Here is a 27,377-nt window from a genome sequence, read left to right as displayed (position 1 = left end):
TGGAAATGCAGAGCTCCAAATTTCACTTGCGTTTAGACTTTGTTTTGAAGGGAACAGTTACTGTTATTTAAATATGTAGATATAATTTGGATGATTCACTAAAAAGTCCCATGGTGCAAGGTTTGGGAGATTTTTAACAACACCTTCAGGTTCACCAAAACACTCCTCATAAACAAAATAGTGAAAAGACACTGCCCTGATCAGGTAGTCTTTTTTTGAAAAAATCTTTAAATATTTTAAACATAATTTTTGCCTAAATTTGGCAAAAATGAACGGCAAATTTGGATAAGGCAAATTTCAAAACTAGTGTTCAAGAAGGGAATTTATCATACAAAGCTATTAAAGTGGAATTTTAACAGGGTAAATGTTTAACAGGGTAAATTTTTCTTTGACTGGTACACAACATCATGTCCACCCTCCTTTGGGCTTGCATTCCATTCATTACTGTAGTGCACCTTTTTATTGACAGGCAAATTGTCAATAGGCTCTCCCTCTTGGTGCTATCCTATTGCTGCCTTGGAGCAATAGAATCATAGAATCATAGAGCTGGAAGAGACCACAAAGATCATCTAGTCCAACCCCTTCCATACAGGAACTCTCAGTCAAAGCATCCCTGACAGATGGTCACCCAGCCTTTGTTTAAAGACCTCCAGGGAAGGAGACTCCACTACACTCCGAGGAAGTGTATTCCACTGTCAAACAGCCCTTACTGTCAGGAAGTACCTCCTAATGTTGAGGTGGAATCTCTTTTCCTGTATCTTGCATCCATTGTCCCATGTCCTGTTCTCTAGAGCAGCAGAAAACAAGCTTGCTCCATCCTCAATATGACATCCCTTCTAATATTTAAACAGGGTTATCATATCTCCTCTCAGCCTTCTCTTCTCCATGATCCAACTCCATGTAGCAGTTGCAATTGTGCAAGTGAGTGGAGTAAGCAGTCCATTCAGATTTAAGATGATCAGAAAAGGAGGGAACCAGATAACATTTTTTCTGTATTTTTCAATGCAATATAATAAGAGTAATGGTAACATGTTAGAAACTTTTAAGTGGATCCAGTTTTACAGAATGACCCCCTCCATGCCGTTCACTTTACCTTGTGCTTCTTGTGTTATCACATGCTTCTTGCACTATCTTTTGCCATTCATACTGCTTGCACTATTCTGTGCTGCTCACACTACCTTGCATTCAGCATTGATTCACTCCTATTGATTGGCGCGCGTCATCTGTCACTACTGCCAGTAAAGGGGTAATGCTGGCAAAGTGATAATGCTGGTTTTCAGTAGCCATGATGCCTCTGTCTTTCATTTTGGGTAAAAATAACAGGATTCTAGATTTTATGTGGAAATCGTATTATACGATGGGTCTTGAAATGTATCTCTCACATAATACACTGGCCACTTGTATTTGCAAAAAAAAAATTGTGCAACTTTACACAAATTGTACAAATACATGAATTCCTGTGCCAAATCTTGCACAAAAGAAATATTTTCATATAGGAATCAGTGTATCAAGTGTAAAAATACTGTTTTGTGGCCTGAAACAGTTTTTATGCATACAAAACCTGTGTGTACATTTGCACAAATATATTTTCCCAAGTGAAGGTCCATAGTATATGTTGCGATTGAGAAGTGAACAAGAAGATCGGTGAAAATGTTCATTTTTGCTTGCAGGAATGGAATCAGCAACAGTTTACATCCCTACAAATGAACAATCCAGCATATTTTCTGGGCTACAGTACAGTAGCAAGAAATGAACATTAGGCGATGAAAGTAATCTGTAATGTAACTGGTTCTTTTTTAAAAATACCATTTCAACTTTTGATAAATTGTAGTAATTTCTTGCCCTCTGTTCTGGTCTGAGGCAAGCCATGGCTTACTTTTGTGTTTGAACTTGCAAATCATCTTTTACACTTGTCTTATAAATGACGTGAGACATGCACCACTTACATTGCCCCCTCCCCACCATCTGGCTATCAGACTGGCTAAGCTGAAGCCTTGTAGACTTCTCCTAGGGTCAGTTATTGAGACCTTCTGTATTATTCAGGTTGGCCAGTCTCTTTGTTAGTTCATCACATCTCCTTTCTGGTTATGCCACTACAGTCCAATACTCACTCATATGGTTTCACCCAAAACGCAAGGGTCCCAAGAGGGCACCTACAATCAGTATTTAGTAGGATAATTTTATTAGCTCAATTATAGCAGACAAGAGGGCTTGGGCAACTAATATGGGGATTGAGCCTATGCATAATGGTTCCGAGAAGCAGGACTCCCAAGAGCAGTTCAATGCAATTTTATTTATGATCAAAAGAAATCACCATTCACAGGAGATGTCCACTCACACATACACTCAAGAACTAATAATATAAAGATGGTAGCAGGCAGTGACTTAAAGGGGTTTGCGGAGGGTAATACTGTACCAATTCCACTCCACTTTGTCTATTTTTAGGTTTATAGATTTATTGATGGGATTTTAACTGTTATTGAGTTTAATTAATTGGAATTGTTGGAGGGTTAGGGGTTGATTTACATTTTCATATGTTTTCCTCCATTTATTTGTATTGTATTTCTGTTGGAATCCCACCTCAGTCTGAAGGGAGAGGTGGGAAATAATAATAATAATAATAATAATAATAATAATAATAATAATAAGTCGCTCCAATTGGGGAATGCAGTGAAATGGAAATTGGTTCAGCAGCTGTTTTGGGACCCTGGAGTGACCAACTTATGATGATGAGTCAGATGCGATACTGACAGTGTCTTCCTGAATCTCAAATGAGAACAGATTGGAGGTCCCTTGGCAGGCATACAGTGGGTCTTCGGTATCTGTGGAAACGTGAATTTTGAGCTTCTACAGATAGCAAGCCCCCATTGAACATGACCGTGGCACCGTTAGGGACAGTCCCCAATGTCCCCAGTGGTGGTGTGTTCACTACCATTAGGGACAAGGGACTTCTTCTGAAGTCTCGTTGTCCCTAATGGTGGCACAGCCACATGCATGCTGGAAGCCAGAGCTCTCCTGGGAGCTGACAGGTTCTCATCAGCTTTTCCTGATATGTCAAGTAGGGGGATGCAAGTCATTTTTGGCTAACTGGCAAGTCATGAGAAGCTAGGATGGAGATAAGATACCTGAACATGGTGGCAGTTTTCAAAATGGCCTGTTGTAACTAAAACATGTTAGCCTGTTCTAGGTAAAACCAGGTAAAACAGAAACCTCTGTGTCACCTTAAAGACAGATTACAGCCCACATCATTTGGAGGATGAGAGGCAGTTCCCAATCTTCTTCACTGACAACCATCTGAATAGGGAGGACTGGAGGCTTGCTCCTGCATCTCTCCAGCGAGAGTGGGATGTAGTCTTTGGGGTTGTTGTTCTTGAATCTTTTCTTTCATACTAGAAGCAATTGTTCAGATCTTTGGAATGATAGACCTGGATAGGGAGCTGGGTGCTAATGTCCTTCATTAGGCAGTAAGATGTCTTCTTTACTGCTTCATAGACTCTTACAAGGCCCACATTTATTAATCTTGTCTAGTAAAGCTTATTGCATACCCTTTGGCATGAAATGAGAGTCAGTGTGGTGTAGTACAGTGGACCCTTGGTATTTGCTGGAGTTTGGTTCCACAATCCCCTGTGGATACCAAAATCTGTGGATACTCAAGTCCCATTAAATACAATGGCATAGTAAAATGGTGTCCTTTATTTCAAATATCAAAATCAAGGTTTGCTTTTTGTAATTTATATCTTTTTCAAATATTTTTAAACTCTGGATGGTTGAATCAATGGGTAAAGAAATCTGTAGATATGGAGGGCTGACTGTACTTTGAGTGTTGGACAAGGATAGAAGCATGATGGTTTGAATCTCTGCTCAACCATGGAAACACATTGGGTGACCCAGGCCAATTTACATTCTGTCATCTTAAAAGGAAGGCAATAATAAATCTCCTCTAAGTAAATCTTGCCAAGAGAATGCTAGGACTTGGGGCTGCCAAATGTCAGACCTGATTTGAAGGCACATACCAACAACAATAGTGCAAGTATGTAGTAGTTGGAGTATCAGACTATGACTCTGGGGACCAGGATTTGAATCCCCACTCAGTCCACTGGGTGACCTTGAATAAGTCACACACTCTGAAGAATCTTACCAAGAAAACCCTGTGAAAGGTTCACTTTAGGGTTGCCATAAGTTGGAAATTACTTGAACATGCCAACAACAATGCAAAAATTATTTTCCCCCAAGTTGTGTATCACACATTATTCCATCTGTGACAGAGAAGACCTGTTGGCCTGCTCTTTGCTGTACCATTTTGGTAAGCTAAAATGTAGTAGCAGAGGAACAAGCTTAGCAGTTGCCAAATGACAACAGAGTCTGTAGAGTACTGACTAGAGGTAGAAAGCTCATCTCTGGGCTTGACACTTTGGTCTGAGCCACCTTTCTCTTGAATCACAACCAATCTGCTTTCAGTCTGTGCTTGACTGCTTGCCCACCTGCCTGTTTGCCTGCTTAGTCATCCTCTTCTCACAGCTTGCTTTTGAGTCCAGATTGTCAGCCCTGACAAGTATAGATATAGGACAAGGTCCCATGGAAAGAGAAATGTGTGCCCTCTGGCTGAAACAGTAATGAGGACAAATAACTCAGTCTTTCAAATATATGTGGATTCATCAATAAATATGTACAGGGCAGTAGTGGTGGATATGATCTTAAGGCAGACACCATTATTTAAAGCTGAATAAACTGAAAGTATATGCTGACTGACAAACTTCTGTATACATTATTATATTTTAAACCCACTCTTATAAAATACATGAGGAAATAGAGTGTATCTGCCAAGGTTTCATTGTGATGTTTCAAATGCAACACATGTTTTCATTTGATGTTCACAAAATTGGGAATCTAAACCCCGGTGTAACCGAAGTCAGTTATAAAGTACCCTGCCTTAACTGCTCTAAATTCAAATTATTCCCTGTGGTTATTGTTTATGATGATGGTGGTGGTGGTGATTTCTGTGTCTAATGGGGATGGGCCAATTTCTTACAAAATTCAGAGTTCCAGTCAAATTATGTTGTTTAGTGCTTATTAATTCCATCCTATCTTTTGTTGTAAATCTCATTAATTTATTGGAGATGGTCTGACAGTGTGGAATCAAGTCAAATATGAAAACTGCCATCTAGCTAGAGCTAGGCCAACATTTATCAAAAAAGATTGTTTTTTTCTAAATTTTGTGATTTATTTAAAGGATCCCCCAAACAGTTGGAAAATTTCAGCCCCGCTTTCAAGGATATTGTCCAGAATGTCCCCTATACCAGTGTCACTGTTTGTTAATAAGGGTGAAGAATTGTGGCTGCAGCCAACACATTTCAGCTTTACTATAATAAGCAATGGTTTGGGCACCTGCGTCTTCTCATTATTCTGGGTTTATATTGAGAGTCCAATCAGTATTCTTCCAAACCTGTGGCTCCCTTGCGAAGGTATCTTTCAGTGAAGTAGTTCCAGGAGGGTTCTTGGAGTACAGTAAGTACATTCAGGGATTTCAGCATGGAGTAGTAAACTAAGGTGCTTGAATTCTATCCTTCTGACACACATACAGTTGCCCTAATCCAGATTTAGTGGGCTTTCTTCACTATGCCAGCTTTGCCAATATTGATCTACTAAAGCAAGTGTGGGCAAAATTGGGCCCCTGGGTTACATGTATTCAATATCCTACAACATTTAACAGATGAAAACAAGGACACATATGCCCACGCGACACCAGAGTGTGGTCAAGATGACTGAAATTATTAATGTAGAAGAATAAACAAACTAGGAGAGGCTGCAGCACTTTGTTTTTGCCTGGGTCTACAGCGAAGGGCAAGATTCTGTTCTGACCTCCCATTTCCTTCCTGCTGAGTTGAGTACAAACTCCTTTTGCACTTTGAATTGAGTTTGGATCATTAGAAGTAACCTGTGATCAAAGTGGAAAAGTGGGAGGAAGAAAGAGAAACTGGGATATTTTTAAAGCAGCTGAAAAAGTGGGATAGAAGATAATTAATTGGGACTGTCTCTATCAAATTGGAGCCCTGGTGGCGCAGTGGTTAAATGCCTGTACTGCAGCCATTCACTCAAAACCACAAGGTTGCGAGTTCAAGACCAGCAAAAGGGCCCAAGCTCGACTCAGGCTTGCATCCTTCCGAGGTCGCTACAATGAGTACCCAGACTGTTGGGGGGCAAATTAGCTTACTTGCTAATTAGCTTACTTGCTGTTCACCGCTCTGATCTCTGGAATAGCGGTATATAAATAAAACAAATTATTATTATTATTATTAAATTGGGGCGGTTCGTCTATTTCTTTATTAAATTTAAACCCCACCTTTTTCTCAAGATGGGATCCGAGGCAACTGGAAAGTGTGACATTCCCCCATGCCCCATGTAATCTCAGATCCCACCTTCTACCCAGCCTAGTTGTAGGTCAGAAAATGTGCTTTCTTACAATTATCTTTTTTTTTTTTCTGGCCTCATACAGGCCCAGAAAAACAAAACAATATTTATATGGAAAATTATCTCTTCAGAAGCTTCCTGGAGAGTAATCTGACATTTTCTGTTCAGTGACATTACTTAGAGGGGATACAAAGTACCAAGGTCCATGTGGTCAGTGGGATATTTCCAAATAAATACTAAAAGTAGCTGCAAGGATGCTAATCCAGAATGGGACTGCAGCAAGAAGGAAACTCGCCTCTTTGGTGAGTTCCCTCCTTTTCCATTTCTTATACATGTTCCATTTAAAACTTAGCTCAGTTGAAAGTTCCTTAGTCATCCATCCTGGTTTCTTGAGACATCTCCCATTTTCCTTCTTCATTGGAACTGCTTTAAATTTTCAGTGTCTCAATTTTGACAAACTCCTATCCATCCTGAACTCCCTTCTCTTATAGTATTACTGACCACGGGATCAACCCCAGTATTTCTTTAAGTTTACTAAAATCCACTCTCCTAAAGTCTAGAATATGTGTCTAACTATGCCTGGCTTCTTCTTTCCACTCTATAACAAACTCCAGGAGAACATGGTCACTTCCACCTAAGGATCCCACCACTTGCACCCCATTAACCAGGTCATCCCTGTTGGTTAGGATCAGATCTGAAATAGCTGACCCCCTTGTTGTCTCTTCCACCTTTTAGACAATGAAATTGTCTTCCAGGCAAGTGAAGAATTTGCTAGACCTTGCAGATTTGGCTGAGTTTGAATTCCAGCAAATGTCAAGATAGTTGAAATCACATTCAGTTAAGTTTGAGTGATCTCAGGGAACAAAATTCCCTGGAGTAAAATTCACAATTGGATGGTATTTTGAAGTTTCAGAGGATATGTTTTTGAAAAAGCTTATTTTGTTTCTCAAGTTTTCCCTTACTCTTAATGTCGGGGCAGTCTTTCTGGGGGCAGTCTTCCCCCTTTCTGCTATTGTCAATAGTATCTTTATATTTAATTTTCATTGGTTTTCATTGGTTATTATTATTCATAATTTCACCTATTATAATTATCACCCAAGCTATTAATAATAGCTCAAATGGAATTCTGCAAAGGCTGGTTAATTTTAAAATTCTCACAATATACATAGTCCCTGAACAACCAACACAAGGGACAAATGATCCATTTGTATATTTTTATAGTTAGGGCTCACTGTCTCACAGTAGAGACTGACAGATGTGCAAGTTATCCCTTCGGATGTCAACCTGGAAAAAATACAAATGTACTTATTTCGTACTCATTCACAAACATCTGTAAGTGCTGGTTTTATGTGACATCAGAAATGACAGACAGGTTGAGGTGAGAATGGATCTGAGCTGGCTATTTGCTCAAAGAAATCTTCTATACAATTGTGACAGTTGATGTGTACGGTCTCTCTCTCTCTCCTTCATGATTTTCTCCTTCATTTTTGGAGATTAATCAACAGGAGATATTCATCCCAGTAGTAGCATATCAAGGACTTAATTAAAGAGGAATGTCTGTAAAGCAACTCTTCCAAGTTGAGTATCTGATCTAGCTTGGCATCAAGAAAACAATGCTGGGTTAAAAAGTATTTATCAAGCTCCATGGTAGCCACTCTACCTATTGCAGTGATGCAAATATGCCACAGATAATCTGCAGAAGCTGCTATAACCCTAGTGATATGGGCTTTAAAGCCATCTGGTTCCCACACACCTGCTTTCAAATAACACTTCTGAGTACAAAAGATGATCCGTTTGGACAGCTTCTGCATTGAGAGAGATCCCCCACTGGAATTTTCTCCAAATGAAATAAACAGTCTGGATAAAGTCTGGGAAGAACTTGTCTTATCCAGGCAATAAGCAAGCTGCTCCTTCATGTAAAACCTGTTGATCAATGCTATCCCAAGTGTTTCTTGAATCTGGAGATGGAAACTAGGAAGACAACAAACTGACTTACATGAGAATATGGAGTTTCTTTTCCAATGAGCTTTTGGTGAAGTAGAGCCTTTATGATTTCAGAATAATTGTATAAAGGATTAGTTAGAAACATGGAAGTTCCCTTGTCACTTGTCTGGAAGGTGTGTGAGTTTATTGACAACCCAGCTTACATTTCAAAGCTTTCTTCGGTTGCAGTCAACTTCTCTATTCAGTTATTATTAATGGACATCCTCAAAAAGGTGATAGCTGTTCAGTCACACTTTCCAAGAATGTGAAGCAATCACAATTAATTCCAGCCATATGCTTCTCAGTATCTTGAATAGAAACTTTGATTTCTCTGAAACTTTTACCAAACACACACACACACAACACCAAACAATAACACTGTCCATTCTTCATATTTATTTGTATTAAGATTTTATAAAGGAAGGCGAGAAATTCACTAGGGACTCTAAAAGAAACTGTATTTGGATTTAGTACATGGGTTTTACATTAGGCATGATGTTGTAAGCACCTCTCCAAGACTCTAAGCAAGATTTCTTCATTTCTCTGACCTGTTCTTTATCTTTAGTTATCCTAACAATGCATCATAGTAACTGTGTGTGTGTGTGTGTGTGTGTGTGTGTGTGTGTGTGTTTATTAGCATGTGTTGTTCCATGGTAGAAAAATAATTCCCCGATAGGAAAATTGTGAGAGAAGGGAACCAGTTTTTGAACTGGTGATGGATTAGGGTGCTCTTGTCATCTCTGGCATATGGGTGCCTTGATAACAAGGATGATTTTAAATGTTACATCACCAAAGTGAAAAGTATCAAGAAGTCCTTCTCATTGATGATGTTCCATGCAAAAGACATTGACCTAGGTCACACATCATGGTAAAACAGATTTCTTTAGACTTTTTGCTTACTGGCAACAAGCAAGCTGACAAGCTGATTGATTTTCCCAACTTGGCTCCTGCTAGTAGGAAAGGACACTCCTTTTAGGAATAGTGGGTAAATAAACTAGGAAGCCTCTCTTTGTGCTTTATTTAATGACACATACTAAGAAAGTAGGCTTTCTGGCATGTGGCTCTAGCACTAAACCAGAATTATAACTCATGGTTTGTTCTTAAGATTGTAGTTTGTTTAAAAGAGGAACAAGCCAGGGACCAAAGTCTGAAACCAGGCATATGTGGAGGCCTTCTGATTTCTTTAGCATTTCTGATGGTGGAAGGAACCAAATGAGAATGTTTCCGCAGCATTTTTCCAAGTGCTTGCTCACTATAACCAATAAATCTATGGAGCTCTAGATTACTATTTTGGCAGGACCATCCTAATGTGTTTGAAAGCCCACCCTTAATTCTGGACATCAATAAGAGTTTAATTATTTCAAATCAACCTGCAATAACTCAAATATTTTTGATTCAATGGGACCTGAACAATTTGTAGGAAAAGAGAATTTCTGTGAAATATATGATAGCCTGTGTTTTCCCCTGGAGGTTTGAAAACAATTATGCTAGCGTTTAGCTTAGTATGTCTCTTCCAAACAACAAGAAATACCCCACTCACTGCAAAGGAACCAAACCTTGCTTGGGAATTTTTTCTTCCTATATGGGGGTTATACCCATTAGCAAATGATTAGATAGTAGATTAAGGGCCCGAACAGACAGACCAAAATAAAGCAGCTTCAGATCACTTTGGAGGTATGCTGTTTAAATGACACACGCATCTTAAGAGGCCAGAAGCTGCATTCCAGTCCTTACGACTGGAGCATGGCTTTGGTGCGGCTTCTGGACTCTCAGAACGCATGCAGCATTTAAACAGCATACCTCCAAGGTGACCCGAAGCAGCTTTATTTTGGCCTGTCTATTCGGGCTCTAAGTTTCCCCTTTCATTTATTTCTTGCAAAAGAAAAAACAATATATTGTTGATAAAAAGTTATAATGAACTTTTGCTTTTTGTTAATTTTCTTTCCTAAGACTTCTTGCTTTTTGTCCAGTGCATTTATTTCTTTTAAATAAAACCAAACTGCTAGTAAGAGGTAATTGCTGATCATGTATCTCTTTGTTCCAGACACTTTTATAAAAGAGTATGTATTATGTATGATGTGACCTTCAAATGTCATGGATGTGTTGTGCAATAAACTGTCAATATTTGTGGTTATAAGGTACTAGATGACTTTTACAATAATTGGAACAGCTATATTAAAAGCTCCGATCACTCAGCTGGTTAAAGGGAAAGACACAGGCCAGTGTTCATGAGGGACTTTACCTTCTGGTAAATGAAAAGTATTGCAAGGTGGTTAAGATGTTTTGTTGTCAATTTTAAAAGAATATAACAATTGAGAGTTGTTAATCTTGGAGCAATCATGTTCATATCAATATGCATACTTTTCAGAACAGGGTATATTTTTTTAAATCAATGGGAAGTGACAAACATTTTTTTTTCCTTTCATAAAATAAAACAAAATGCAACAGCATCCCAACATTTCCCCACATCACTTAAACTAGAAGGCTGCAAAACTGGAAGACAAGAGGGAAAAAGGTTTAGAAAATAGCTTCTGATTTCTGACTAAAATGCATAATGCGGTTTGGATTTTGACACAAAGCCATTTGTTTTGTTTTGAATATAGTTGCAGAAAGCATATGTTCTTAGTGGCATATGAATACTGGTCTTATTTTCCTTTTCCCACAATAAGTGCATTGTAAATTTGAGTGGAGGCAGTTCAAAGACCATCACCATTTTGCAGCCTTCAGACTACGGTACCTTAAAATAACCAAGACCTATTCAAGTCTTTTTAGGCGACAGACTCTCAGCACACATCAAAATCTAGGTGCAATTTAACCATGAGACAACATATCAGGATATAGTCTTTAAACATGTGTTACCCAGTTTTGTTCCTTTGATCCGGCTGTGTGGTTAGCAGTAGCTCATGGGATGAGTCTTAAAGGTTCAAGTTCCAAATATTGTTGTAAAAACAGTAGGTGATAGTCATCAATAAGGTTTAAGCTTACTCAGATGAAACTGTCGGAACAGAATTTTTCTTTAGCCATTCCCCTAACCACCCCACTTCATATTTGCTCACTATTAGAAGAATGCTCTTGCACAGTTCATACAGTCAGAAAATATACTCATCCAGATCTGGATCATTGAGATTACTCTATAATTTGAGATATTTTGTATTCCTGAACACTTGACAGACAGTCTTATTCTCCATACATAAATGTATATATGAGGAAGGAACTTGTCACACAACAGACAGTTGCATTTATGTCAGCTACCACAATGACTGGGACATACCCTCCAATATGTCACAGATTAAAACTGGGACAAATGGGGCCAGACAACAAACCTGTGATCAAGATGGCAAAAGAGAAGGCACAAAGAAGGAGAGGCTTTTTGCTTTATGCCTGTCTCTGCTTGGAAAGACAGGATTCCACTCCCTTCTCTCTCCGCTACTGATGTAATTGAATGCAAATTACTTTCACATTTTGTCCTCATTTTGCAGCAATTGGAGGAATCTGAGGACAAAGGGGGGAAGTGGGAGAAAGAAAGAGGGACATTTTTAAAACAGATAAAATGGTGGGATGACAGAGATTGGTTGTCAGTACAGTTGGAGGTATTTAGAGCATCTCAGCTGCACAAAGTAGAGGTCTACAAGCATGCTGCTACATGTTGAGTAGGTTCCCCCTTGCAGACATTGCACTGAATACACAAATTCTGGGTGACCCTAATTTTCTATATGTACAGTCATACATGAAAGGGGGCACTATAGAGTCAGCCCTCCACATCCATAGATTTTTTATCCATGTATTTAAGCATTTCCAGCTTGAAACTATGTTAAAAATATATAAATTTCAAACAGCAAACCTTGATTTCTTATCTTATGTGATATTATTTTAAAGTGCCATTGTATTTAATGTGATTTGAGCATCCACGGATTTTGGTACCAATAGGGGTTCTTGGAACCAAAACCCAGTGGATACCAAGGGCCCACTGTCCCCTTCCATTGTTTTAAGCTACTAAAATGGAGAGGGGGGGCTGTGTGTATTTAGTGAGTTTAACATGTTAACAGATCTTTTTCTTACTGTTTTTTTAAAATGAGATAGTTAAATGTTATAATTATTTTTGGGAATTTGTTCAGACTTGCCAAATTATACTAAGGCGTGTATGAACAAAGTAAGGAGGTATTGAGTATGATAACCACCACCTTGCTGGATATTCATTAAACCATCACATATGTCTGCATTCCTCATTCAATAGGTTTTTATTACACTAACAATTACTTCAGAACATTTCTAACTTCCTATTCTACATGACTGAGATAACTGCTTTCTTGACGTCTGGGGTATTGGCTATGTTAGAGTTATGATTATTTAAGGCATATGGTGGCCTAAATACTCTAAAGGCACCAGATCCAGTCTGATCTTGGTAGCTAAGCAGGGTCAGCCCTGATTATTATTTGGATAGGAGATTACCAGCAAATACCAGGTTCTGTAGACTATATTTCAGAGGAAGAAATTGGCAAAACCAGCTCTGAGTATTCCTTCCCTAAGAAAACCCTATGAAATTCATGGGGTCTCCATGAGTTGACGGGTGACTTGAAGGCACATAGCTACCCCCCCCCAATATGTTGCTGCTCTGAGCTTGATGGTTTTCCCCCATATAGTAGTTTGCATGCCCCTACTCTTAAATGTGATTTGTTTAGAAAGCCAGTATAGTTCCTTACTCACTCAGAATACACTTACTGAAAGCAAGGCAGTTTGGATCTTTTGTTTGCCTGTGTCACTCAAGTGACTAACAGGAAAATCTGAAGTCTATATTTTTCAGTTACCAAAAGAGCTTTTTGGTATAATCTTCATTTCTAATTACACAAACAGGACAGAGCTATTTTCTTTTCATTGGTAGGCTCTCTTCCAAATCGGCTCTAAAATAGCTCTTTGTTTCAACAAATTCTTTGTCGATCCATATTCATGCTTAACACTGTAACATGACCATACATGGTCACTTAAAAAAGCACCCTAAACCCTTTGATAAAATAACAAAGGCAGCAAGTTGTTAAGAGGCCCCAAATGCTTGTAACTCTTTTTGAATATTTAACATAAGGTCACTTATTAAATACCAAGCACACTGTTTAAAAGCAAGTAGCTGTGATTTTCAAAAATGGAGAAGATGAAATAGCTTTATGTTTTAAATAGCAGACAATAGAGCATTTTCTTTGACCGTTACATCCAAATAGCCTTTGCTTACTGCTATCTCAAGACCAGTGGGTATTTTCTGTCCATTATATGATAATGTCTAGCCCTTGGAGTTTAGGTATTGTTTAATTCTAGAAATTGTCTATAGCACTACTATTCAAAATGGTGGTTCTTGGATCTGTGCCAGTCCCAAAGCCATTGGCTGCTGGTCCAAGCTGAGTTTCCTGGAAAGGGAAAGAAAGAAATAGTTGTGGTCAATGGGCACAAATATTGTGCTGGAACTGGGGAAAACATTACTGATCCCCCACATCAGATAGCCTGAGAAGCACTGAGAAGCAAAATGTCCTCTGTTTTGACTAAGAAGCATGCATTTACATTTATATTAGTGTTTTCAGCTTTTTCTTTGTAATGTCCTACATTTTGTGGTGCCTTGTCCTCCTTTGCGGTTATGACATCTGGTCACCCTGATCACACCCATACTGTTTCTTTCATTACTTCCGGTAACTTGCAGTAGAACAAAATCAAAGATGAAAGAGATGCATTATTCTTCATATTTGCCAGGAAAAGGCCATTAGTAACACCTTTCAGAGTAATTTATCACAGTAAACTTGACTAGCCACTAAGCTTTGCAGCAGAATTAGCTGAACTAAGACTCCAACACCCAAATTATAGCTTTATTCATTTTCCTCATGGGACTTTATATTGTGCATGCCTCACATGTCTTGACCCCCAGACATGATTTCTCTTATGAGCATGCTTATTGAATGCTTAAGAAGCAGTTGGGAACATCCTACCTCCATACATGGCCATCAAGGACCCAATTAATTAGTCATTTTAGAATATATATTAACATAGGGGGGATACCATACAGCCCGTTTTTGCCACTCGTTGGTGCCACACCAGCCGCATGGCACGGCATCAAAACACTCCCTAAAAAGGAGCCATTCTAGGCGGCTTCTTTTTAAGGGCATCATGATGGTGCTCACATGCCATGATGACGACGCTTCCGGAGAGCGCCTTTCGGGTGCTCAGATGCACGCACGTAATTGTTGCGCACCCTGTGTGGATGAGGGCACGGTGAGATAGCACATGGGTGCCAAAAGTAGGTCTGGGCATGTATGGACTCCCAGCCCTACGGTGCTCTAAAATCGGCCCCAGGCCGGCACAAACTGCCAGTCTGTACCAGGCCCCAGTTCACGTTGGCTAGCTTAGTACATCTCAGTCTAATTTTGGAACATCTGCTTAGTTCTGTTTATTTCTTGAGTTAAGCTATAGTTGCAATACCACTGTATACCATTGTTTCTTTGTGTTTGAGTGCTTCAGTTACATTTTGAATATACAGATTTCCTCCTCTGTTTTTTACCTTTGAGAAAGGGCTTCTTTTAGGAGAGATGAACCGGCTTTCTTTTTTTCATTGTAAAACTCATTGGCTGGTACATCAAACCTGTACAACAGGTAGCTGATCAGGCCAACTATTGCTCATCAGCCATGTGCGATGACTCTCATGTTAGTCCATTTTGGGAGGTTTTACTGTCCATAGCACTGCAAAAACAAGAACTAAGATCTTAACAGGCTTAGTCCATAGTGAACAGAACTGGAAGTGGGGCAGCCATCTGTCCTCACTAGAGACCTCCCATGCTCCCGAGGGTGACCAAACTCTGGAACAGTTTTCAAATGGCGCCAAGGGTACAGGTGGAGGGGAAGAGAAAATATTCCATTGAGGTAGTGTTGCAGCTCCAGTGCCATGTTGGATTTAGGCTGTTGACATTACCAGTCACATCTGGTCTGTTGTATTTATGTTGGCTGCTTAGAGATCATGCAAGCCTGGATGCTCTATATAACAGAACTCAGAATGAAGGATGAGGCATTAAATAGCTGAGGTCCAGAAGATTAACAGGTATTCCAGGTATCACCTCCTCTCAACACAACTGCTGCTGTAAATTATTTGGACTCATGCTTAATGTTTGGCGGTTGAGTCTTGAGGAACCTCATTTACTAAACCAAGACTGTTTGCCTAGATATCAGTTTATAGCATTCTGTTTGTACAGTAGACAACCATATTAAAATATTTTAAACATGATTTATATATCCCTGTGATGAAGGAAGGAGCTACATCATAAACATACAGAGCAATCCTATGTATCTTTCTTTGGAGAAGTAAATCCCAATGTATTGAATGGAGCCTTAGTAAGTGTGTTTGGGTCAGTGGCTTGAATTACCAAAATAACATTAGCTATTCCATATATGTGTTTATTGAGAAGTAAGTCCCAGTGTGTTTAGTGGTATTTATCACTGCTTAAACTTGCAACTCCAGTAAATAAATAGAATTTCATGAGTCAAAATTCTGAGTTGGGATCATGGAGAATGTCTGGAAGGACTGAAAATAGAACAGTCAATGGATACAAAACTATTGATTTTATTGAATGAACCAATAAGATGTAGATGGAGAACTACTAATTCAGATGGCTGCAACATGAAGCAATTTAGAAAGTTCTGTCTATAGGGAGGGTCAGGGGGCACAGTTTAAAAAATGCCTCATTGCATCTTTAAAGCTGATGAATATATTCTCCATGGGAAGGAAAAGTACTTATAGGTAAGGTCTGTCTGAAGTAAAGCTACTAGAGCTATCTACTGTATGTCTACTTAAATCTAAAGGCCAACTCTTCAGACCACCCACAAGTTGGGCTGCTTCACTGTTGTGTTCAGTTTGCTTTTTCAGAGGGATTAGTGCTAAACACCACTGCCTTGCAGCCTCACCAAAAAAGAAGGGGGGAAAGAAATCAATTTTGTGTAAAGTGAAAATTAGTCTCTTAAATCTGCAAAGCGAGCTGTTTATCTTACAAATTTATTCTTTTTTTATTGGGCCACACATACCCTAGATAGAAAGATAAAAGAGAAATGTCTAACAAGCTGTCATTAAGAATGACATCTAGCAAAACATAACTAGTACTCTTATTCTGTAAATTTATCCTGAGTGGCTTGTTAGCTTTAGCTATCTGTTTATCTCTATTTTTCCTCTCTTTTTGCACAGTGTTTATCAAAACTGATTTATAAAAAAAAATCCGACCCTCCACACATGCTTCATATGTGCTTTCTTATAGCTTTCCTGTGCATAGTTCAGCATATTATTATTTTTCTGTTGAATTCTGCATACATTGCTGTGTAAATACAATGACAATCAAAATCCCTTGAGAAATCCAGAAATATAAAATAGCCCTTCTCCATGACTGCTTGAAAGACCACATAGATTCTGCATTGTGTTACCCTTAAATGCTGTGAATAATTAAAAAGTCTGTTGCTAGCTTTCTGACTTATACTTTGTTTTATAACTGGCCAGCATTTCAAGCAGAACAGAGAGAATCTTAATCGGTCATATATTTATTTTATTAAATCATTTGCTTTTATCTTTAAAAAGCAAACCCAAACTTACTCTTGTTAAGGAAAAGTTCATGACCATGTGCGATTCCCTCTGTAGGTAATTTAGCCATAACATATGGGAGGAAAGAGATATATTTTCATCTTTATTAGTTGTTTAGGAAAACTATGTGTAAAGTTCACTCTTTTATATTTCTTGTAACTACTTCTTTGCTACTCTGGTTCAATGCAGGCATTCCTTTCATCTCCACATACTGTACTTCTGCCAGTCGTTCAAGCCTTGATCCATTGCTATTAAACCATGTCTCAATAAATGTCAGAGGCATATGATGACCTGAGTCCTAATTGCTTCTGAACAGAAAAGGAATCATATCTCCTTTCCATTGGAAACAAGCACACCAGAATTTTCACTAAAACAACAACAATGACCATAGGGTTCACACTTTCTTATGTCACTTTCAGTAGGAACAATATATAGAAAACTGAAAGGAATTGCACACTGACTCCACCAAAGATTGAGAAGGAAAGTGCTTGAGATACTACTTGGGGGATCTGCTTATCACCTTAAACTGTTTTGAATTTGCTCATTCATGCAATTAGGTTTATCACTTTGCCTTTTGGGATTTGGTGAATAACAGGGTCCTGTGATAAACAAAGTTCCGTGTTGTATAAATGCAGAAAGCCGGTCCCTGAGCCATGTGGCAATTGGTGATGTGGAGTAGGGGGTGCCTTGTTGGCCTCCTTGCGAGGAGAACAGACTTTGCATTTGGCCCATGGAGCCAAGCGATGTCACATGCAGGGGGCAAGGGAGGGGGTTATTTAAGTTCCCCCTTCACATGCCATATCAGGGGAAAGTATGTCAGTCTTCTTGGAGGATTTGCAAAATGGGATGAGCACTATTTTGACAGGCCTGGTGGGGGGAAGGCATGCAGTAGGGAGATAAGATGTCAGACTGGCTCACACCTTGGCATCCACTTGTAATGGAAGGTTAGGCTTTGGAACTGTCTCCATGGAACACAGGAGCAGAGGTCTTGTGAAAAAGTCTGCCATTGGGGTGAATCTGAGTGGTTATTTTCTCTGAAAAAGTCATGGGGGTTTGGGAAGGAGCTCTCCAGAAATGCTTCTGAACAGTTCCTAAAAATTGCCTCCTCTGGGATGGAATGGGAACCGAATGGGAACTTCTGGTGGCAGCAGCGACAGCATATAAATACATACATATAAAAATACATAGCAATACAGGAAATGATTCAATAAAACAGGCAACAAAAGAACATCAAATAGCAAGTGACAATTTGGTTGGACAACAATGGCGTACTAAGTCAAACCATTGTGCCCTCTAGCTGATTATTGCTTATGGTGAGTAGCAGGGGCTTTTGAGGAGTTCCTAGACGAAGAGAGAACCCAGGACCATTAGTATGTCTAGGATACTCTCTACCAATGAGAACAGCACTGAGCTACAGCTCTCTTCAGTCAAGGGTCCCATTCAATACAGAATTATAGCACGATTATTCCATTTTAAGTACCATGGTTCAGTCCTGTGGAATCCAATAATTGGGAGTTAGGGGGAGTCTTTTTAGAAGTTTCACCCTCATCAAACAATGAAACCTCAAGATTCCATAGGATGGGACTTTGGCAGTTCAAGTGGAATTAGGCTACTATAATTCTATACTGTGAATGAGCCCAATGTGCTAAGTCAGGGTTTTGTATGACTTCTTATGACTCTGAAGATTATTACAGTTTTGAAATGTTTCACTTTTTATGTCCCTTTCAGTTAGCCAACATCACACTTGTATTATTAAATGTTAGCAAGTTTGAAATACATTTAGTCATAATAACTGTGTGAAAATAGGCGGCTTTGGTCTCAATGGTGGAGAAAACTAGGTTCCCTTTTCAGTTCTTTTCTCACACCAAAATCCAGGAATCATCTTCCCTTGGCCATTTGTACCATTACTTACAGATTTTTGCCTGGGAAGTGGTGATGCATTAAACAATTTGTGGAGAATCCTGGGAGTACACAGAGTATTAAAATATCAGATTGAGAGAATGTTGTAGTCACAGAATCTGTGACATGTGCTGTCCTACAGACAATGTGCTAATTGTCTGGATTCGAGGGAGTCAGTTAACTGAAGTTCTGGCCTATTTTGTCATTGATATTTTTTCAATGTGGAATGAAACAGGAAAAATTGGAGATATAATTTAGCTGTATTGACAGCCCCTTGCCTGCAAAATATGACCGGCTGTCATTTGTGTGCAGCCACAAGTGTAATTTTTAAAATTAACAGAAACATTGGGCACCATCCATTATTAACTGACCACTTTTAAGCCTCTTTGATTTCACTGGGAGAGATTTGCACAGGTTCTTACTCTTAAAAAACCAATACTTCGTTATCAATTAACTAGGGACTTGGAAGAGTGTAATACCTTCAGTATTATGCCTCTTACTATAAACCGAAATAGTTAACAACAATACTTATGTTATTACTATCTTCCTTGCTCTTACAACTTTTTAAGTGGCTTTCATTTTGCTTTGTATATATCTGCATATTGATTAACTGTGAACCAGATTCAAAAAAGCAAAGATACATTTCTCTTTTTTTAAAAAAAAGAAAAGAATAGAAAAGTTTTTTTTAAGGATGAGAAAGTACTTAATAGGAATGAAGCAAAGGAAGAAATCAAACCAGCTGCTGACACAGCTGTTTCTTTTCTTGTCTAATTCAGTTCAGTATAAAGGTACCATATGCTGCTTAAAACGACGATGGGGAAGATGAAATAATTTAAGAGAATAACAAGAAAATACATGAATTGTCAGCATTCTGTCAGATTTAAAGAATGAAACAGACAGGTGTAGTATTGACATGTTTAGCTTTGTGTTGCGTTAGCAGTTTGAGTGAGAACAACTCCTTGACATGTGCTGAAGTGATGTGAGAATGTTCTCTGTATTTCAGACATCGGAGATGAAGCGGGGAGATCTGCCGGAGTCCAGCAGCCAGCTTTACTGAGAGACAGGAGCCTCGGGTCGGCTATGAAAGACTGCCCCTACTGTGGGAAAACTTTCAGGACATCACACCACTTAAAGGTTCACTTGAGGATACACACAGGTGAAGCCTCCTTTGTTTTCTGGGAAAGAAAGCAATTCACAGAGCATCTTAGCTAAGAAACCCAGATGTAAACCAGGATATCATCACCACTTCACAGGTTATCTGTGATGTATTTTACAAGTAGCCTTTGGCAAGGCATTGTTTTATCTTTCCTCCACCAACCTTGTACTTTTACGGCAATTACGACTTACCTTTCAGGGGAGTAGTTAGAATCATTGAGCTGATTCGTAAAGATGGGACTCTAAAAGAGAGCAGAGCCAAATATTCCTGTGATTTTCGTGCTCAGAAAGGGAGTGATCCTTTGTTACATTTTTAGACTAACAGATTTATTTATATCCCACCCAATCATATGGAATCCGGGCGGGTTACAACAATAGAGGAGTACAGTATAATACAACACAATTCAAACAATATCAAAAGAATACGCTACAAATAAATAAAGGTCATAATTGATCCCTCCCCTCCCCAGCACAACTCCACTCAACTAATATTAAATAAATTAAATCAAAATACAAACGTATCATAATACCAAAATAAATACATCATAAAATAATATTTTGCTTTCAAGTGTTTTTCTGCATTGTGTTCAAACAACTTTTTTAAAGTGTTCCAGCAAATTGTGCCGTCATGAGCTATAGATCAGAACTCCAAGAAACTCCAGAGTTGTGTTCCATGGAGTAGCTCAGAGACTTTAAGGTTTCCCAGAGTCTTAAATGCCTCTTTTTGCACACTTTAGGAAAATTGGATGAAATTTTGGAAACAGGTGGGAAAAATGAAACTAAAACAACTGTTAGCATGGTTCTTAAAGTGCTATAGAAACGATAATTATTAATTATAATAAAAGACAATCAGATAGAGTCTGATTCGTGCCTTATTAACAAGCACATAAACAATATTAGTTTTTCTTATGCATGTTGGATTGAGAAGTCTGAATCAAAGCTAGATTCATCTGAAGCAGAATTGAATAAATGTCCGAACATTCCTGAGATATAACAGATTGTATATCTGCAAAAATTGGTGCGTTTCTCCTCAATTCTCCAAATAAAGAAAATATCGGGTTGGGGAAGGAGGGAGAAGAGGGAATATAGTTTTGTATCTGGCAGCTCTAACTTCTAATCCCACTAATCGGTTTTACTGGGATGTTTAGTACCAGCGCTTTAGGAGACTGTTAGCAAGATTTTTAGCAGGAACAAATCATAAATATTTCTTCCCCAAGTAAATCTATACTTAATTGAACTTAATTGAATTCAAACAAACACATTTCATTTGATGTCTTCCCTGAGTTGTTTATTTCAGTATTTATTCGCCATAACAGTGTTTCTGAAAACTATCAGAATTTTCCTGGGAAGAAAGCCTGACATTAAAAGAAAGACGATGAATGCATGGCAGTTTCATATAGCTTTTACAAAACACTTGAAAATAATATTAAAATAGATAGATATCAATTTCCATTAACTAAATAACAAAGTATGAGAAAATAATAAGGAAAATATTTTGAAATGGAACACAAGGATGGCATATGGGATATATAATACCAAAAATAAGAAAGTTATATATTTTTAAAGAAAAAATACAACTCCTTATACAGTCAGTTATAATGACAGAACCATCAGCAATTTTAAAGATATATGAGCTTTCTCAGTTTGTAATTTTCAACTTAGCAGATCCTCAATTTCTTGCAATACACTTGTTCTTCATTAAAAGTCTGGATCATATATCATTGAGTGATTAAAACCAACATTTGTTTTATTTCTACAATAGTCATGTCAGTATTTTGGGTATTCCCAGCATCTGTTTGTTAGAAAGGTACTTAAGCAGTCCTGCAAAAGTCAGTTTCCTGTGAACACCTGGCATTTTCAGGTCCATGCCTTAAATGACTTTTTCCTAGCGCCAAACCCATAGTTAAGGCTAAAGTAATCCATGGTGGTCAGCATGAAAACCAGTGGTTATTTATAAACCTTACAGAAGAACATCCCTAAGGATTGAAATAGCAGTTCATGATTTCTGTTTGCATAACTGTAAACAAGCAGTGTTTTTGTTCTTTTGTACTGTGTTGGCCAAATGGCTGTAATAAAGTTATTATATTATTATTCTTTTGTAGGGTATTGTCAAAAAAGTCTTTTAGTGCCACGGACTTCAACGTTTTCAAGCACTGGGCCCATGCTCACGCTCTAAGGAAAAACCAACTACTACTAGAGAGTTAGCTCTCCATGTCTATGCATTTTTTTAATCCATGGATTCAACCACCCATGGCTTGAGAATATTTTTAAAAAGTCTAAATTCCAAAATGCAAATCTTTATTTTGCCATTTTATATAAGGGACACACCATTTTACTTTGCCATTCTGTTTAGTGGGAGTTGAGCATCTACAGATTTTGGTATCCATGGAGGGTCCTGGACCCAAACAGATACCCAGAGTCCACTTTAAAATCCCAAATGTTTACTGTATCTGCCTAACTAGATATATCCCTCTTGCCGTCTTTCTCTGCCATTTTCCCACTCCATTTTTATTTGCCTGGTTTGTCATCTCCCCACATCATCTTTCTTTTGTCTTCACCTTTATTCTTTTCTCTCTTGACTCAGGGGTGCATCTACATTGTAGAAAGAATGCAGTTTGACACCACTTTGCTCTGGTTCCATCCTAAAGAATCTTGGGATTTGTAGTTTTCTGAAGTGCGGCCACTCTTTGGCAGAGAAGACCCTAAAAAACTACAAATCCCAGGTTTTCATAGGCTGGAGCTACAGTCCTTAAAGTGGTGTCAGTTTTCATTATTTCTACAGTGTAGATGCACCCAGATGGTTGCAAAGCTAGAGGTGAGATTATAATTCACAAGTTAAGGACCAAAGTTCTAGGTGAAGGACCATCCCATATCATTGTTCCCAATCAGAAGTGACGATCTACTATAAAAAGTTAGCTAGGGAGCTCAAGTGAGACTATATACTATATTCTCTAATTTGAAGCTGCACTGAGTAAATCAATTATCCTTGCCAAGCGAGCTTGTCTTTAACTATTTTCAGGAAGATTTGGAGACAGGATAGGTGTAAAAATAATTTAGGGGAAATAGCATAGGACTCCAAGAAGAGAGACTTTTTGTCCTTGATTTTTTTTTAATGCACATCGCAAAGTTGAGTTAAATGGGCCTTTTTCTTTGTTTGTCTACATGTCTCCAGATAACCCTATCCTTAACATTGCACCACTTGCCTTTTCTCAACTTAATGACATCCCAAACTTTTTGTTGAAAATAATTGATTGAATTTAAATTTCCTTAAAAGTTTAAGAGGTAATGTTACAGTATAAATTTCCTACCAAACACTAAGTAGGGAAATATCCATTAGTGAAATTAACTACAGTTTCTAGGTAGCTAACAATGTGGCGTATACAGTAGGGCATGGCTAATGAACACTGCAGTGGGTGATATTTCATTATACAAATTAATGCTCACATTTTAATGGGAAAGTCACATAATGAATCTCAGCTTCACTGACAGCAATTAGAGACACAGATTGTCCCCTTCTGGACAAGACACTGTTTAGCAATAAGCAGCTGTGTAAAAAGTCTTCAGGTTTGCAACATATATATGCTTTGGGGGAATTGGTGTACAGTTTATATTAATGTACTGAAGCTTCAGAGCTAAGGAGCATCCATATTTATTTCCTCCAGTATTAACTATGTAAAGACATGGAGAAAGACTAAATAAATATCTGAGATAGGATTTAAATTCAATTATATAGCTTTGCAAAAATTAAAAAAAAATATTCTGTCTGTTGTGCATAGAACAGAAGGTATTAGAAAGCCAGAATACAAGAGTATGGGATAATCATATACCTTTTCTTTGTCTTTGGCTTGCATCTTTCACGGGCACAATAGCAAGGGAGTAAAAGAGATTCAAAATGCAACTGGTATTTCTGACAAACAGATGAACTATGTGGAGAGCATGTGCATGATCCAAAAATAATCCCACAGAACCTTTGATATTCCATTTGGTTTCAAAAGTGTGAAGTGAGTGATTAGAATGATAAAAGAAAGTACTGAGTAGGAAGAGGCATAATAATGAACTAATTAAACTGTACTGCAGCTCCTTCTAAAATATCCACTCTGCCATTGATAAAATAGGTTATCAATAACTCCTCCATTGATTAAATCACTCTTTTAAAAACTGTCTGGGATTTTCTGAAACTTTGTTCAGAAAGACACTTATATAGTTTATTCCGTTATGTTTTTATAGACAAAGAATTCTAGATTTTACTGCTTAGTGCCACTTCCCAAGGAAATATCTCTCCCAGCCACTTTGAATGATGAAGAGCAAGGTTCAGCTCCCCACATCTCTATGCAGGAGTGGGGAATAACACTGTTTAAAACCCAGGAGAATGGGTTTAAGGCAGCTCAGAAATAAAGCCATTTAAAAACTTTACAACAACAACAACAACAACAACAACAATAATAATATAATTAAATTCAACCTAAATTCAATCCACTAAAAACATTCCAGAGAGTGGGAGCAGCCACTGAGAAGGCTCTGAATGAATCTTCACAATTATCCATTTCTGGGTCAAAACGTGAAGGTCTCTGACAGGTGGAAGCCCCCATTTCACTTTCCCTATTTCACTTTCACATATCAGAAAATGCACTTCTCCTCCACTGGATCAATATGCATGGGGAATCTCACATCTAATTTCCTAATACTCTATGTGGAAGAAGTACATTCAAAGAAAAAGGAGGACTTGGTAGTGAAAATATTATGACTTTGATAAAATGAATGTGGTGTCTGCAAGCTTCACTTCTGTAGTGTTTATCAACTTTTCATCTAGAGCCTGGAAAGGTTACTTTTTTTGGACTACATCTTTCAAAATCTCCTGTGCTTGCTGAAGGTTTCTCTGAGTTGTAGTACAGAAAAGTAACTTTTACAGCCTCTGCTTTGTGTAGACCTATCCACTACACAGAGCTTGTGTTGATTTGTTGAAATGTGGACATACTCAAAGACAACCTCTGGCCTTTGGGTTTTACAGTATGAGCAATGTAGAAACCGAAGGATACAGTGGGTTTGAAAAGTGTTTCATTTTGGCTGGATCATGTCCAATAGTTTTTAAAGACTGTGTTGTACCTTAGGTGTGAGAATTCTTAGCAAGGAATCCTTCAGTTGGCAGCTGGTGACTCCCGTGTCAGTGGAACAATGAATCCGGCATGGAATTCAGTCGTTTTAAATGATGCTTTCATGGTGTGGAATCTGTTTTGGAGAGAGAGTTCATCATTTTGTATGGCTTCATAAACTTTAGATTAGAACTCATAGTGGATTCAGCATCTGATAGAATCAATATCAGTGGGCTGCCTTGGGCCCTTTATCTGGAGACCAGCAAGATATAAACTATATATATAGACAGATCAATCAGAACCATCAGCTGTTGCTGTGTAGTCTGTTAACCTAGTAATACAACCTGAAGATTATTGATTCTATTTCATTTGGTTGTGTCATGTTTGTCACTGGAGATTAGTGCACCAGTTTTTATTCCCATGCTAGACACTGGAAATATTACACAGGGACAGATTCTATGGCATAGCTCCATCCCTGGGCACAACTGATCCCGTATACGACCTGGGCTTCTCCCGGACCTTTTAAAGAATGGGATTTTCTTTACATTTTGTTCTTTAAAAGGTCCGAGAGAAGCCCAAGTCGGGTATGGGATGAGTACTGCCCAGGGACAGAGCTGTACTGTAGAATCCATCATGTTTTTACATCCTGCGCATAGCATGGGAATAAAAGCCAGTGCAGTAATCTCCCCTGGGAACAGATTTCTCAAATGTTTTCCCTGTCATATGCCGTCGCATGATGTAAAGAAATGATTGGAAAAAAAAGTTAACTAAACCTTTTGGCACATTTATTTATTTAATTAATTTTTATCCCTCCTTTTTCCCAGCATGGGATTCAAAACAGTTTAGAACCATTTAAAATCAAATATGAGTTAAAAAGTAATACTACAAAAGATAAAGGAGAATTAGCCAGAGTTTGGTTTAAAACCTATGAGGTAAAAACATAAGTTTAAAATAGTTTTAAAAGCACACACACAATACACACACACACCCATTAAAAGTGGTATCTGCTGCATCAAATTCAAAACTAAATATCTGTCTAAATGAAAAGGTCTTTGCTTGCTGGTGGAAAAACAGCAGGGAAGGGACCAACCAGATCTCCCAAATGAGTAACTGAGCAATGGAAACTCAGTGCTTTTGTTAGTTATCTCCTGTAGGTTAGGTCTAGTGTAAGATAGAATATGTGGAATATATGGCCAAGGTAGGAGTGTACAGGAGAATCCATCTATTTTTGGCTTGTTTCACTTTCAATGAAGATTAATTTATTATGTCCATTCATAAATCTGTTCCTTCCCACTTCTGAATTAATCTGAATTTTTCAAGTGAGGAGGTTGATACTCAAGAAAACGTTTACGCATTGATAAAATTTTACTGTAAAATACATACTTGTGTATACATTTTGTATGTGTGCACAAAATACACATTGTAAACATGATGAATGAAAAAGGCGACTTTTTATGTGGTTCATAGAATGGGCTTTTCTTTTTCACTTGGGACAAAAACTTGATCTGAATGAAACAGAATAACAACAAGTATCTCAAAAGTGTCCCTGAAACACAGATTCAGAACAAACACCCTGGAAGTGTTTCTAAGTTGTTGTGTGCCTTCAAGGCATTTCCAACTTATGGTGACCGTGAGGCAAAGCTATCCCAGTTGTTTGTTTGTTTTCTGGCAAGATCTATCCAATGTCATGACAAAATCCTGCACATCCTGCACCAGAACCAGGGCATAACAAGGTGAAAATGGGATTAAAACCCTTACCTGTTGCTCCAGTTCTTCTGAGAAGGTCCAGACCTTCTGTTCCTGTGCCACAAAAGCTGTCTGCACAGGTGTCCTGCCAGGTCCCCTGGCATGTCTGCCTACATGGCAGGTTGCTCCTTCTGAGTTTAGAATGAGGTGCCCAGCCTACAATCATCACTGGGCACCTTCCACCAGAGGCCATCCCACTGCTGGGACAGTAGACAGACAGTGATATACAGAATGAACAAAGCTTGCCCCAACCTAAACTGAAAACACTGAAGATTGTAATGTTATTTAGCAAACATGGGGTCCCTAGCCCAAAATCATTTTCCTGCCAATTCACTTGACTAACAGGTTGGGGTTCTGTGAAAGCAAGCACAATAGATAATAAATTTAATAATCTAGATGCTACTTTTAGGAAAATTCCTAGAGCAATCATTACACGAGAAAGGGCTTTCTAAACATTTAAGATACAAATATTCTATTGAAAGGCAGAACTGATATCCTTGATTTTCAGC

The 27,377-nt window shown here is 38.3% G+C and overlaps 1 protein-coding gene across 6 annotated transcripts in view; it reads left to right on the top strand.

The window, feature by feature from the left end:
- ZNF536 (zinc finger protein 536) overlaps positions 1 to 27,377 on the top strand; it is a 476,434-nt gene that overhangs the window by 274,563 nt on the left and 174,494 nt on the right. For all 6 annotated transcript variants that reach the window (XM_042438482.1, XM_042438485.1, XM_042438483.1 and 3 more), the window contains one exon: positions 19,881 to 20,033. In XM_042438482.1, the coding sequence (XP_042294416.1) occupies positions 19,881 to 20,033 (153 nt within the window). The remainder of the gene's footprint in view (positions 1 to 19,880; positions 20,034 to 27,377) is intronic.

This window comes from Sceloporus undulatus, chromosome 8 (genome assembly GCF_019175285.1).
Source record: "Sceloporus undulatus isolate JIND9_A2432 ecotype Alabama chromosome 8, SceUnd_v1.1, whole genome shotgun sequence".
Taxonomy (NCBI): domain Eukaryota; kingdom Metazoa; phylum Chordata; class Lepidosauria; order Squamata; family Phrynosomatidae; genus Sceloporus; species Sceloporus undulatus.
Note: the sequence above shows the minus strand (reverse complement) of the source record. Positions and strands in the feature narration are given on the sequence as shown.